We start from the raw sequence: 15315 nt of genomic DNA on the forward strand, positions 1-15315 counted from the left end.
AGATTTATGATAATAGTTGCCAATTTTATGTACCTATTAAAACTTCAAGTCATTGGTATAGAGAAAAAAAAAAAATGGTCAAAATTGAAGTGCATAATAAATGGTAAAAACTAGGTTCATTTTATAGAGAAAAAAAATAAAATAAATAAAGCCGTTGGTAAAATCAATTTTTAAAAATAATTTATCGTTTTTTATTAATGACTGTTATAAAATTATTATGCTTGAAAAATCTAAAAATAAACTTTGCTACAAATAATTGCCCCTGGAATCAGTGGTGTAACCAGAAATTTTACACTAAGAGGGCCAAGATCAAATATACGACATATTTATTTATTTCATCTATAAATAATTTTTAATCTTTCATGGAACAACTTATTAAATTTTGTATACTAAGCTATAACTAACCTTATGAAAAAAATGTATCCTAACATATAAAACTGCTACGTTTTTTTTAAAAAAAAATAATAAATTTTTGGAAAAAAATACACTTTAATAATTCTAACTATTAAAGATTACTTTTAGTTATCTCAACTAAGATTTATTATCTAATAATCTCAACTATGCTATCACCTTAGTTGGGATTATTAAAGTGTATTTTTTTTTAAAAAAAAAATTTAAAAAACTGTAAATGCTAAGGGGACTTTATTCTTCAAGAGGACATATTAGATTCCAATATGGAGCAAGCCCACTAGCAAATATAAAGCCTTTAAGAGGACATATTAGGATCCCGCATAAAGTTTCTTATTTTTTTTTTTTTTTTTTTTTTTTTTTGGTATAGCAGGAGTCGAACTTTAGTCTTTGGGAAGAAATTCCCTTCCAATTCCTCAAGGTAAACCAACTTAGCTACAATGTAAAGCTTTGAATATATGCATAATTAATTCTTATTAATTCAATTTCATCTTTATTATTGTGAATATGGTCCCTCCTTTCACTCTTCTTTTTTGAGATTTTGGAAAAGGCATTGAATAAAGAACTCTTAGAAACTAGATTTTAGTACTCACCTACAATAGGTGGGTAGCAATTTCAAAATTGAAGCTCATTGTAGCTCTGTCCCTATCATGTTGGAATTAGAAACTAGATTTTAGTACTTAGAATATGTTAAGTATAAATTTCACTTCATGAATCACTAAATTTTGAAATTTTGTCTTATATAATAAACTTAAAACCCTTTTCTTGATTAATCTATAATTTTGTTTTATGCGTTTGTCTACTATTTTATTATTCTGCTCTTGGGACAAACATTTTGTAAAAAAGTTGTTTAGTTGCGCACACTAGCTTAGCAAAAAAAAAAAATCTTTACTTATTCATGCAAGTGAGTAATATGATTATATGAAAACCAATTGTATTTTACAAGCCATACAACCAGATTTACGATAATAGTTGTCAATGTTAGGTACTCCGTACTTAAAACTTCAAGCCAATGGTATAGAAAAAAAAATGGTCAAAATTAAAATGCGACATAATAAATGATCAAAATTAGGTTCATTTTATAAAGAAAAAAAAAATAAAGCCATTAGTGAAATAAGTTTTCAAAAATATTTCATCATTATTTTTTTTTTATTAATGGTCATTATAAAATTACCGTGCCTGAAAACTCTAAAAATAAAGATGACACATAAGACTTTGCCATTTGTGAAGCAAAGACACAAAACAATTTGCAAACTAGCCGTTGGAAACTTCAAGGTTCAAGCCATTTACCATGTATGTCAGAACCTTTTTTATTTCTGTAAATTAAAACGCGGTAGTTTTGCTGTTTTATTGGATGAAACGATGCGTTTATTGGCTTTATTTGTTTCATCATGTCCATTATTTTGGATGTCTATTATGAAAAGCACTACTGTCTGATACTTGTATTTGCCAGAAGATTTTCAACCTCACTCCTGAGCCTGGTACGCATTCATTCGTATCGTAAAATCTTTCTTCTTGTTGTGATTCTTGTAATGGGGTGAGTTTTCTTTTAATTTTTAATTTCTAATTCTGGGATTTTGATTGATATTTTGAATCATTTCTATGATGATTAATTCGAAAATATTTATTAATTGGTTTTTATAACTGTGATGGTTTTTGGTGCAAATCGAAAGGGATTCCTTTTTTTTGAGCAAAATTATCAAAATTTCAAAGTGAAAGTCATGGGAATTGAAGAATTAGGAATGGAGTGTAAGAGTGTTAATCTTGAATGAGCAAAAAAAAACAGGGTTATGCATTTGCTAGTGGAATCTACAGAATTAGGAATGGAGTGTATTGAGATATTTTGGGATATTATTTGATATGGTAGAATATTATCTTGTATATTTTAGTTAACTTCCTAATATCCTAGGATTATCTTTTTACAGGAGGTTAGAAGGTTGTAACTCTATATATTTTTCATGGTGATTAATGAGAAGGCAAGCCACACAATTATCTTTTCCTCTCTGATTTGACAGTGTAAGAGTGTTGATATGATATGTTAGTGGAATCTGCAGAATTAGGAAATCAGTGTTGGTTCTAATTTGAAGGAATGAATAATAATTCCATAAACTGCAAAGTGAATTATGTGAGTGCTCAACTTCCTGTGATTCATTCGTTCATAGTCTTCGGCCACTCAGTAGTATATGAGAAGCAATCTTAGACAAAGTTTCATACTACTTAATTCATCTTTAATCAAATATTTTCCATCTCCTTTACTAATTACTAATGGCTCTTTTCTTCTTATTAGCATTATGTTTGATTTCAACCGCCACACAAGTTGCTCCTGCTCCTCGTCCTCCTGCTCCTCGTCTTCGTCCTCCTCCTCCTCCCGCTCCCGCTCCTGTTCCTCCTCGTCCTCCTCCTCCGCTCCCGCTCCTCCTCCTGCTCCCGCTCCAGCGCAACCTTTTGTCAAGGTTGCGTATCAATGGCCAATGGCCCTTTGCCATTTAGAAAGCTGCACGCATGGTACTATTACTGACGCTTTCCGGCTTCATGGTGTTTGGCCTACAAAGGCCAATAACCAAGAGATGACGTTCTGTCCAACTAAATACAGTTACTCTTACACGACAATTAAGGTACGGTTAATACATTTCCCTTTTCTTTTGTTATTATGTATCAAATAATTACATTGAAGAATAATATGATTAACGAATAATTTTTGATATATTATTGTAGGATATAGAAGATATTCATATGCTATGGACAAGCTAATTTGAGGAAGATAAAGATTTTTGGCAAGACCAATGGAAAAAGCATGGAGTGTGCTCAAATATGCTGGTTAAGGAGTACTTTGAAGGGTCGCTGAATCTGTTCAAGCAAAAATCCAGAGATAGGTCATCACTCTCGGATGCTCACAGGAATCAGCTGGTACAACGAGATGTTGTACCCATTCAGCACCTAAGTTATAAAGGAATGAAGGGGGAACCGAAGTCCATATTACAGCTGGCGAGTGTAAACCCCGATGTAGCTTGGCGAAGGGCGATGAATCCTTTCATTCGAAGAGGGCATTTAACACCAATACCCATCTTCCTCCATAATTCCATAGCAAATCTCAATTTGCTCGGCAAAGCAGAACTCGGCGTCGTTCCCAATCCACCAGCCGTAAGGGGGGGGGGGGGACGACATAATGCCCACATTTGCCGCCTCGTCAAGCCATTCCCTTTCCTTAGGGGGGCAAAGACCTAGATGCTATAGTCGCGCTTCAGCCAGAAGTACTAGCCAATCCCGAAGCCTAGGGCGGCAAAGTAGTCAATGGGACAACACTGATGGCAGAACCATTAGCGGCGGCGGCGTGACCTGCCTTAATCCTAGGATTTTGGTCGCTGAGGGGGGGGGGGCATCATCGCTAGAGGGCGGTTTCGCCGCATAATCAACTGTGGAACCTCCTCCTCTTCTTCAACACTTAGCTCAACCTCCGCATTATGGGGACGACATAATGCCCACATTTGCCGCCTCGTCAAGCCATTCCCTTTCCTTAGGGGGGCAAAGACCTAGATGCTATAGTCGCGCTTCAGCCAGAAGTACTAGCCAATCCCGAAGCCTAGGGCGGCAAAGTAGTCAATGGGACAACACTGATGGCAGAACCATTAGCGGCGGCGGCGTGACCTGCCTTAATCCTAGGATTTTGGTCGCTGAGGGGGGGGGGCATCATCGCTAGAGGGCGGTTTCGCCGCATAATCAACTGTGGAACCTCCTCCTCTTCTTCAACACTTAGCTCAACCTCCGCATTATGGGGACGACATAATGCCCACATTTGCCGCCTCGTCAAGCCATTCCCTTTCCTTAGGGGGGCAAAGACCTAGATGCTATAGTCGCGCTTCAGCCAGAAGTACTAGCCAATCCCGAAGCCTAGGGCGGCAAAGTAGTCAATGGGACAACACTGATGGCAGAACCATTAGCGGCGGCGGCGTGACCTGCCTTAATCCTAGGATTTTGGTCGCTGAGGGGGGGGGGGCATCATCGCTAGAGGGCGGTTTCGCCGCATAATCAACTGTGGAACCTCCTCCTCTTCTTCAACACTTAGCTCAACCTCCACCTTCCTCTTTCCACGATCGTCGGCCATTTTTAGCGGTGGATGTATGAGTAATCGAAAAAAGAAGGGTATTTGAAAAAGCAAGAAAAACGAAGAAATTCCGAAGAAAATTATCTGGGTCAGATGCGGAATTTGCCGATCTATAAGTTCGTAGCAACAAATTTCTGTTTCAAGCCTCGGATTGCTGAATATGAGTGAAAAAAAGGAAAAGGGTTTAGCAGCGGTGATTAGCAAGAAGAAATGTGAAATTAGCGAAATGAAATAAGGAGAGAGAGTGGGATGAGTGGCTTAAATACCTTCCAGAAATGGGAATCTTGGGAGTCCGCACCACTAAAGCCCCCACTAACTCCACTTCAATTCAATGCTTCAACTATTCATCTACTTCTCTTATTAACCGCCCACTAAACTATCCACATCCTCCATTAACTCCAAACAACAGTTATTATTTTAATAACTCTCCAAAAATTTAAATGCTAATTGCATCATTTGCTTCCCTCCAAATTGCAAGTCAAAACCCGACTTGTCAAAATTCCGAACCAGGTTTGGGGGGCAAGTTATTTGGGTCCAATTCACCCTAATTGGACCGGTCCACAAATAATTCAATTACAAGCCCAAAGAAGGTTCAACCCTCTCTCAAGTCATGCATGCCAAGTTAGTCAAAGGCCCAGTCAACATGACAAGCCCATTTGACCTCAAGGTCCACTTATTCTATTTGAGCAAGGTATAAAAGCCTTCACTTCTCTCTCTCAATTCATTCACTTCAAGCCTCAAGCAATTAATTCTCTTAGCTTTCTCTCACTAGAAACATTGTACTGACTTTGGCATCGGAGGGGCCTTCTTCGGCAAAACCCCCGAGGCCAGTTTACGTGTGTTTGCTGTACAGGAAACCCTCGTTCCAATCATCACTTGGGGATTCAGAAGCCGATGAAGCACTACCAGTAGCAGGTTCCTGATACCGATTCCTTAGATGTAGACGTGGTTTATGAAAGATCAGTCTCCTTTTCCTGATACCTATCTTATATCTAGGTCAAATGGGGTTAAAATTGGCTAATTCTAATGACAAAGTCGGAAGACGCTGTTTTAGTTGAAAGTTGGAGTGATTTGAAGTTACTTTTGAGGTACATTGTCAAGGAAATGGAAATCAGACTTCCAACAAATTGGGGCTTAGGGAGAATAGAATTAATTGACAAGTCCACATTTGAAAAGGAACAAAAATGAGTGAATGACCCAAGGGTTTCTCTTTATTCTGTGCTATTTTGCTGTTATTTGCTTCTTGGGTATGCCCAATTGCCCATATGTTTCTCCAAGAATTGTTGTTGCTGCCCACCAAGTCAAATTTTTCGATGGGAGGTCATTAGAAAGTATAAAGCTTACTTTTGTAGGGAAGCTGTATTAATGCTAGTTGCTGTTGGATGAACCCAGATTTTAAGTCAGTGACATAGATAGCTAGGAGAAGGAGAACTCTTATTTTATCAGTTTAATGTTTTCTAATTATTGGAAGTTTGCTTGTATTGCTGTTCTATATATGTATGTATGTATGTATGTTTTTTTTTCCAAAAAATAAGTATGTTGTACCTATCTATAACTATTTTACTGGGTCTGGGTTGCTTGGTGTTATACATGTATTGAGGTTATTATTTGCAAATACAGTAGATTACAACACAAATTGATAATGTTCTTTTTCTAAGAGCCTTGCATTGTTAACTCTATTGTTTTGTAGAAATTCTATAAGAGCTTCGTGCAAACATTTAGTGGTTGTTTGGGGGGGGGGGGGCATTGTTTTAAAACTCTATTGTTTTGTAGAAACTTTACAAGAGCTTCGTGCAAACATTAAGCGGTTGTTTGGAGGGAGGGGGGGGGTGGGTGGGAAGTCAGTCCGTGGAGACACTCAATTTTATGACTGCTATGATTGATGACACTCAATTAAACTAATCCTTCACCTGGTTTGTAAACAATAACCTGAAATTGGAGTAAAATGCTGGGACAACCTAAAACTTTCATTTCTTCAAAGGATTCTTGTTACTTGTTTATACTTTAATATTTCCTTCAGATTTTAATGATTGATGATCTGTTTGTTTGTTTGTTCTGTAGCTTATATAATATTTGTTCTATAACCTGTCGTATGTTGTTTCACAATGGTAATTTGTTTTCATTCTTCTTCAGTGATTCATATATACCCTGCTAGGATGTTAGTCAGACCCACTATTAGGGCACATAGTCAGCCACATCCTTTCCGTTTTCTACATCCAAGGTTATAATCTATGTTACTCCTCAACTCTTGTTCAATAATTATGAGCGGAGGTTTGTTTAGAATGCTTGGATTTATTCTACTATTTTTTTGGATATAGTTGTTTTGTGCATGATCCTATGTAGTGTGCAAAAGACTAATTTTATTGGAAAACGAGTTTGAATTTTCTAGATTATTTGTTTATATCATTTCAAAATCAGATAAACTGCACTGCATCTGCGTGCCTTTAGCCAGTATGTTGTTCAGCACTTCAGCTTTGGCCGGTGTTGAGGTTTTAAATTGCTACTCGATGGGCAGTGGCAACTCTGTATCATAACATAGATTTTCTAATAGCTCGAAAGGAAACCTCAGCCATTTGAAGCATTATCTGAGAGTTAATCCAAAAAAAAAAACCACCACATTATGATGACAGAGGTTGGGAGGCTGTAGTACTAGCATTAACCTTCCACTTTATTCTCTCCCTCATTTCTATGGTCCATGAAGTACAAAGGTGGGAAAGTCAGAAATCTTACGTGAGTTCAATCTAATATGAGAGTTTTACTTATTTGGGCCTTAAGGAAGCTAAAGATTTAGCTGTGAATGAAAGATGAATCATTTGGGGAAAAGAGTTTTTTTACACGATGAAATGGAAGGTATATAGTGATATAGACTTTTTACAAGGATAACGCCCTCTTCTTTCATCAATTTATTGTTTTTTTTTTTGGACAATTTCGTCAAATCAATTTGAGTTTTGATGAAATGAGCTTATATTAATTCTATATTAAGAATATCATATAGTTTAATAATCTGTCATACTTCATAATCATCATTCTGCTGATTCTGTCTTTCTTTTTTCTGTGGGTTCAACGCTTCATGCATGTATGGAGTGGGAATTGCATTGTTCTGCCTTTTATCACTGGTCCATGGATTTAATTATTTTTTATTTTCAGTTTCAAGACCAGTATTATGTTATATCAGGTTTCTTGACATCCTTGATTTGAAGCATGTGATTATTTAGTGCTTTTGTGCAACTATTACTCTTATTAACATCAATCTTCTGAACCCAGGACATCTGGATAATAACCAAAGTTAAAAGAACTACAGAAATTTTGCTGGAATGGAAATAGTGTGTGTGTGTGTGTTTTTTTTTTAACTAACAATGAGATTATCACACTCAAACTGAATGGAATCAGCTCAAAATCACGACCTTTTACGTCGATTGCAGACTCCATAAATCTCTCTGGCTCATATGAGTTTGGGTTTTCCCACAGCTCTGGATCTCTCCCAATTGCCCATACATTGACCAGCACTTAGCTTGACAGTAAAACCACAAAGCTTCACATCCGAGTCAGCTTTTCTTGGCACCAGAAGTGGTGCTGCTGGGTGTAGTCTTAAGGTTTCCTTGACAATGGCCTGCAAGTATGGGAGCCGGGCCATATCAGATTCTTCAACTGGGTTTCCTTTTCCAATGGTTTCTTGGAGCTCTGCTTGTGCTTTCTTCAGCTTTTCTGGGTTGCAAAGCAATTCTGCCATCGCCCATTCGAGTGTAGACGATGTTGTGTCAGTTCCTGCACCAAACAGGTTATGCAGAGAAGAGATGTCAAGGATTTTGTATAACGCGGAGGAACATGTTCAGCAAAAACTTTAAATGAATAAGAGTAGGTGATTACAATTAGCAGATGAGGAATTGTTGATAGTGGTAATTCCTCAGATTTTTCTTGACTGATGCCAAGTAAGGTATCCAGAACATCATCGCCTTGTATCGTTGATCCTGGTAGTCTCTTGCCCTGCAATCATTGGTCAATTATGATGTTGAAAAAACCAATCAACTTCCCACAGTGTAGACTTGTACGGCGTCTGATGCCTTAAACTTTTTTGTTCATGCACAATTGGTTATAGATGCTATATTATTTCGAAAATTTAAGTCATGGAATGAGTTGGGTTTTAGAGTCTTTAAGATATGTTTCAATGAAAAATCATCAGTATGTGGTTGTAAACTGATTTCATATTGCACCAGTCCAACTTATACTACTGATTTATGATAATTGAAAATGACTGCAATGAGCTGAAATAACTGCAGTATCATAATTTCTGTTAGCAACTGGACAAAGTTGGTTAGAAATTGCGTTGGAGATCAACTAAAAACTGCAAGGACAGAAAAATAATATCCACATATTAAAATTTACCGGCATATATTAATTCTTGCAGCGTGGTTGAGTTAAACATGTTAATATTTCTGGAGCTGGATCATTACAGATTACTACAAGTATAGGATCTCTATCTTATTGCTCATCTTTAATTCATGCTTTACACCATTCTGCATATAATCTGCCTTCTGCTAATATGCGAGTTGAATTAAGCTAGAAAATTTGCTAAATTTGGAACCAAGTGTTCGTTATTAACATGAAATTATCATACTCAGACACAAACAAAAAATTTCATGAAGTCACTGAATATTTTCCAAGGCGATGCAAACTCTAATGTTCCCTTAACTGCGAAGGGCTGGAATGACACGAAGTCGCTGAGCTTTTTCCAACGTGATCCCAAATTTATCTTCCATATCCATTTTTTCTGGTGGAATTCCTCCTTCTAGCTTCCAGTCAAACCTGTGAATTAGTGAACCCAGCATCAGATGGATCATCCGATGAGCCAATGGCAATCCGGGGCATATCCTACGACCAGCACCAAATGGAATCAGCTCAAAATCACAACCTTTTACATCAATTTTAGATCCTATAAATCTCTCTGGCTCAAAGGAGTTTGGGTTCTTCCATAGATTCGGTTCCCTTCCAATTGCACGTACATTGACCAGGACTTGTGCGTTTTGAGGCACTGTGTAACCGTAGAGCTTCACATCTGCATCAACTTTTCTCGGTACTAGAAAGGGTGTTGGTGGGTGTAGCCTGAAGGTTTCCTTGACAACGGCCTGCAAGTATGGGAGCTGTGCAATGTCTGATTCTTCCACAGGGTTTCCTTTTCCTATGATTTCTTCAAGCTCTGCCTGTGCTTTCGTCAGTTTTTCAGGGTTGCGAATAAGTTCTGCCAATGCCCATTCAAGGGTAGTCGATGTTGTATCAGTTCCTGCGCCAAACAGGTCCTGCAGACAAGAGATATCAAGTATTTTTTAAGTAATGCAGGGATGATGATCTGCAAAAATAAATGTCTAAATCAACTAGTGCAAATGACTACCAGCAAAAGATGTGGAATTTTTTCTAGTTCTAATTCCTCAGAGTTTTCTTGATTAATGCCTAGTAAAGCATCCAAAACATCGTCGCCTGGTGTTGATCCTGGTGGTCTTTTGCCTTGCAATCGTTGGTCAATCATGGTTTCAAATAGATCAATCAGCTTCCCAAAGTGTACAGTTTGACGCCGTCTAATACCTTGTGGATCTATCTTCTTCAACAGAGGGAAATAATCAGCAAAGTTAGGTTTCCCCATTTCCTCCATTATACCTCGTACAGTCTCTCTGAATCCACCGGCATACCCTGAACTAGGATCACCCAAATCCACTGAAAATATTGTGTTCGACAACAAATTCAAGGTGGTGGTGAATGCTACTTGCCCAATGTCCACTGCCAAACCAGCTTCGCTTTGTTTTTGGACATAGTCAAGGAGGTCTGTCACCTTTTTCTTCCTTAGACTTTGGCTCGAGTTAAGTTTACTGGCTGAAAATACTTTGGAGTTGGAGATTTTGCGAAGCTTTCGCCATGCAGGACATACTGGCATGAATGCCAGTGAGCTTTGTTGGTGGTTAAGTGCATCAAAAGCATCAATAACAAATCTGTTGCAGAAGAAAATATCATTCTTTTGAAGCACTTCTTTGGCCAAGTCAACCGAGGAAACAACCACGGTTGGCACTTGGCCAAGCTGTAAAGTCATGAGAGGGCCATAAGTCTTGGCAAGTTCAGTCACGGAAATATGTGGGTTTGTGCCGAGGCTGAAGAGGTTCCCAAAGACGGGTATTTTGGGTGGACCTGGTGGTAGTATCCTAGGCTTCGATTTATTACGTTTCTTTACAGTTGAAAGGAGGTTGATTACGATCCATGCTAGCAATAGGCACAACACAAAACTCAGGTAATCCATGGCCTCCTGTAGTTTTATGCTCTATTTGAATTTGATCTAGATATAGCTGTTTCGGCTAAATGAATTTCCTGAATGGCCTGAGTATAATATTATCACCCAAATTTACCAGAAAGAATTCTTATGTATCAATTTCACCATGCACTTGGTAGCTTCAACGCGATTAGATTGAGATTAATTCAAGAATTAGATTTGGTTCAGGACCTATCTGATGCAGTGAAATGGTGCAGGACCTATTTGATGCCGTGAAGGATATCAAATAGGTCCTGTAAAAAGAGATATCAACAGGTCCTGCAGAGAAGAGATTTCAGGTTTTGTTGCAAAGAAAAATATCAGAAAGTTGGTTCAATTGTTCTAATTACTAGTTTTGTTATTTATACAATTGCCACCTCAAATTTTTAGCTAATTAGTGGAATAGTATTAGACTTTAGCTATTTAGGGTAAAAAAATCTGTAAAACTCCTATATTTTTGTATTAATTATCTGACAAAATTAAGGGACAGTTGTTTCTGATAATCACAAGTCCTCATGTATATCCATTCTACCATGTATTCCTCTTAATATTTTTGTATTACTACTTGTATTCCAGCAATTAATGTTTTATACTAATATTTTTTTCATATATACTAATATTAAAGGTACATTATTTTAAAACAATTTAAGTTGTATTTTGGGTTGGCAATATTAGGAAATTTAACTTTAAAAAAAAAAAAAAAAAACTAATTTTACAAAGGTTGTTATTTCATATGTAACATTGTGAAATTTCCGGTTGTCCACGAAGATAAAATATGCACTTTGTTTAGACTTGATTATCACGTTACTAGTTCAAATTACACTATTAATTTGACTATTATTTTAATTTCCAAATGGTTTATAAGAAGTATATTTTAAAAAGTATTTCGTATCTTCATAAAATCCTACTCTTGGTCATGTTGGGTATTTTCAATGATTTACATTCTTATAATCTCATTTAATTACCTCATTATCGTTATTCCTATACCCTGACTTCTGTGAAAAAGGAGGAGAATGGTAAATTGGTAGTCAAGAGGAAGATGAGAAAGAGAAGGATGATAGATAATGTGATGTAGATAATTTGATAGGGAGTAATTTAACTTCCGTATGTACGATAGAAAACAATACAACATGCTCTTCTACTTTATGGTGGATGAAATTGGGGGAAAATAAATAGCACATAGTACCGTAATAAATACTTTGTAAAATTCAATTTATGCTCACAAGGACGAGTGATAAAAATCGATCCCAAGAACACCTAGGAGGGAAGCTTTAACTATTTCAGCTATCCCTCACTGTCACGTAATACATGATTGTGAGGTAGGAAGATGGTTTTTCATTGTTAGATTACATCCAACACTAGTCTTGGATTGCTTTAGGCTATGTATAGTCTAATCTAAACAAGTTATCTGTAGACTAGAAAATTATAAAGTAGTAAATTAATCCAATCCAAACAAGTTCTATAGTAGTATAGTCCAGTGATTGGCCCATGATTACAATCTTAATCCAAATCAAAATCAATTGATTGACGTGAGGACGACCGGACGAGTCCTATGTTTTTTTTTTTTTTTTTTAACCTATTTTTCATTTTACACTGTTCTTAAAGTTCTCCGTACATAATTTAGTTTATATGTTTTTTTGTGACATACCCCTTTTATGAGTTTTATCATTTTACCCTAACTCCACAATAATTACACCTTTGCATACTCTCTCTTACTCTATCTTACCCACAATCATTCTTCAATAATTTCTTAAATTACGCATCTTCAATAAGCAAGTTGAACATAAAAGAATAGAGGTAGTACTTATTCAAGTGGGTGTCTGATATCCAATTAACATACTACGACTCTACGAGTACATAGATGAGGGAATATTTAGGTTTAGAGGGATACAATCATGTTATATTAGATCAACACCCATGATTTAACCAACAAGAGTTAGCTCAAATGTTAAGCAATTTGATGTCGCTTAAGAGAGGTCTCGAGTTTGAGCCTCGCCGTATGCGGAAACTCTTGTTGGGAGACTCACCCACCATAAGCCAAGTGAGCAACACAAATCATCCGGATGTAGTCGAAGCTAAGCTTCGGTGAACTAGGTGGGCATCTGGTAGAGGGGTATTTGATCGTTGGACAAACACCCTAAAAACAAGCAATATTTCTACCTAAACCAATATAAGGACAAGTCTAGGGCAAGTAAAGGATCGTACCCACAGGGAATGGTATGAGTACACCAAGAATATGATACGGCTATAAGCTAGTCCAGTCATAAGATTCGGATTTAATTGATTAATTAACTACTATGGAGACAAACGCTAGGGGAAAATGGGAATCGGCACCAACCAAACCAATATAGATCAATACAACAGGCAAACATGAATCAGACCTTGGTGATGAAACAAGAACTCAAAATTGTCTTCTTTCGAAGTCAGAACACTAAGCATTCTTAAACCAAACTCAACTAACAAGATATGTCAACCAAGTCTCAATGATAAAAAGTAGACTACTAACTCGGGTTGTCTTTTGATTGGTTCCAGAAAGCAATAAAACACAAGTAATTGGGATTTCTCACCTAATTATTGCAACTAAGACTGCCACATCATCTAAACAAGGAACCGTAATCAAGATAGGAATTTAGCCTAATCATACAAGAAAAGACTCTCAACTAAACTTCATCTTTCTATGCAAGCATAGAAGTGAAAACATGAGCAAAAAGTGGTCATCTAATTACACATGCAATTAATTAAGAGAAATTCTCAACGGCGACCCCCAACAATTGCTACGCACCAACGGTAACCCCCTTTTTTTGGATTATACGAAATGACCTTAGTTATTTTTTTTCCTCTAATGATGACATTAATGATGGTGTTTTAACATAAAATTAAACCATGGTTAACCAAAATAGTGAAATGATAAAAATGTCCCCTTTTATTTGACGGATTTTATTTATAAAACAAAAATTAAAAGAAAAAAAAAATCAAAGCCCCCAGCCGTCGGTTAGCCCTTATCCGGCGACATCAAGGCCGAGAATTCTCCCCATCGCCACCTCCACCTCTCCTTCTCCGGCGACATCAATCCCCTTCCCCTCCCCATCGCCACTCTCCTTTCCCGGCAGCCCAACCCAACCCAACCCCCGAATCGTAACAACCACTCGAAACCCCAGTTCTCTCTCCTCTGAAACTCAAAAGGGGTTCGTTGTGGTGGCTTTTTATCAACAAAGTGCGAATTTCGATTTGGATTTTTCGATCTAAATTTATGAATTGCGGTTGTGGTGGCAGTTTGAATGTTTTGTAGGTTCAGTTTTGGTGGTTAGTGGTGTTTCGATCTGGGGTTGTTGTGGTGAGTTCGAATTTGAGTGGGTTTGTGGGTTGTCGATGGATTGATGTTGGTTGATTTGTGGGTGGTTGGGTTTGTTCGATGCTAAATCAGTGGTAGTGGATGGTTGTCATGGTAGATGAGTCGGTGGTGGTGGTGGAGGATCGGTGGTCGGGGTTTGGGGTTCTGGGTAATTTGCTGGTCTGGGATGGTCATCTCTGTTCGGCGGTCTAGAGTCCAGGTGGTCGGGTAGTTGGGGTCGCCGGCAGTGAAAGGGGAGGGATATGGCGGTGGCTGGATGGTGGAGATGGTGGTGTGGATTGATGGTTGTGGTTGTTAATTTTTCTAAATGTTTTTCTTTTTTTCTTTAAAAAAAAACTAACCATAGTTAATTTTAATTAACTATTTTATGTTAAAACACCATCATTAATATCATCTTTAGGAGAAAAAAGAAAAGTAGTGTCATTTTGTATAATCCAAAAAAAGGGGGGTTACCGTTGGTGCATAGCAAAAGTTTGGGGTCGCCGTTGAGAATTTCCCATTAATTAATCCTTAAACAATCAATCATCAACCCAAGGTTAACATGCAAGCACTTATAATTAATCAACCCATGGCTTGGTTGGGTCGTCACCTAACCCCTACCTAAGGAGCTACTCACTCATCATGGTGAAGAACAACAAAGGTACAAGTTCTTATTCTAGCATTCATTTATCAAGTTTAGTAAGGTAATAAGAAGGAAGTATATTGAACACGCAACAACAATTAAGCAAGATTAAGGGAGAAATTAACAATAGAAAGTAATAAAAAACAAAAAATAAAGATAGATAGAGGAAATAGTTACTAAATGAAGCTTCAAGTTGAGAAATTGTTGAAATCAAAAGAATAATCTAAAATTAAAGTAAGTACAAATGATTGAGTTTGAGATAAACTAAGCTAATTGATGAGAGTTCTAAGAAACTAAGGGCCTATGAAGTCTAAAGGGAAAAGAAAATGTCTCGTAGAAAGACGCTTTGGGGTATTTATATAACCCCTACAAAAATCACGTAGAAAACTCCGTCAATAACTGCTCAAGGAGGGATGCGCGGACGCGTAGTGATGGGGGTGCACGGATGTGCAATGGTCGTAATAAGCCTCCCAAACTCATTTCGTGGACGCGCAAAGCTCAAATCTGCATTTCTAGAGGGCTTTTGCACGGATGCACTATAT

The 15315-nt window shown here is 37.3% G+C and overlaps 1 protein-coding gene and 1 pseudogene across 1 annotated transcript; both read right to left on the reverse strand.

The window, feature by feature from the left end:
• Positions 1-6365: 6365 nt before the first annotated feature.
• Positions 6366-8339, reverse strand: LOC110721765 (annotated as a pseudogene).
• Positions 8340-8898: 559 nt separating this feature from the next.
• LOC110721830 (geraniol 8-hydroxylase-like) lies at positions 8899-11128 on the reverse strand. The gene is made up of 2 exons (XM_021901029.1): positions 9897-11128; positions 8899-9804 (listed from the first exon to the last, which is right to left on the reverse strand). Exons 1-2 carry the CDS (start codon positions 10788-10790, stop codon positions 9196-9198), a joined length of 1503 nt encoding a protein of 500 aa, XP_021756721.1. The 5' UTR covers positions 10791-11128; the 3' UTR covers positions 8899-9195.
• Positions 11129-15315: the final 4187 nt, after the last annotated feature.

Source organism: Chenopodium quinoa, unplaced genomic scaffold (assembly GCF_001683475.1).
Source record: "Chenopodium quinoa cultivar QQ74 unplaced genomic scaffold, ASM168347v1, whole genome shotgun sequence".
NCBI classification, from domain to species: Eukaryota; Viridiplantae; Streptophyta; class Magnoliopsida; order Caryophyllales; family Amaranthaceae; genus Chenopodium; species Chenopodium quinoa.

What these genes read in the sequence shown, in the direction of transcription:
- LOC110721830 (XM_021901029.1), bottom strand. Translation starts at nt 10,790, where the DNA reads ATGGATTACCTGAGTTTTGTGTTGTGCCTATTGCTAGCATGGATCGTA. An exon ending in AAATTCCACATCTTTTGCTG is followed by an intron (nt 9,805 to 9,896) that starts GTAGTCATTTGC and finishes TCTTGTCTGCAG; the next exon opens with GACCTGTTTGGCGCAGGAAC.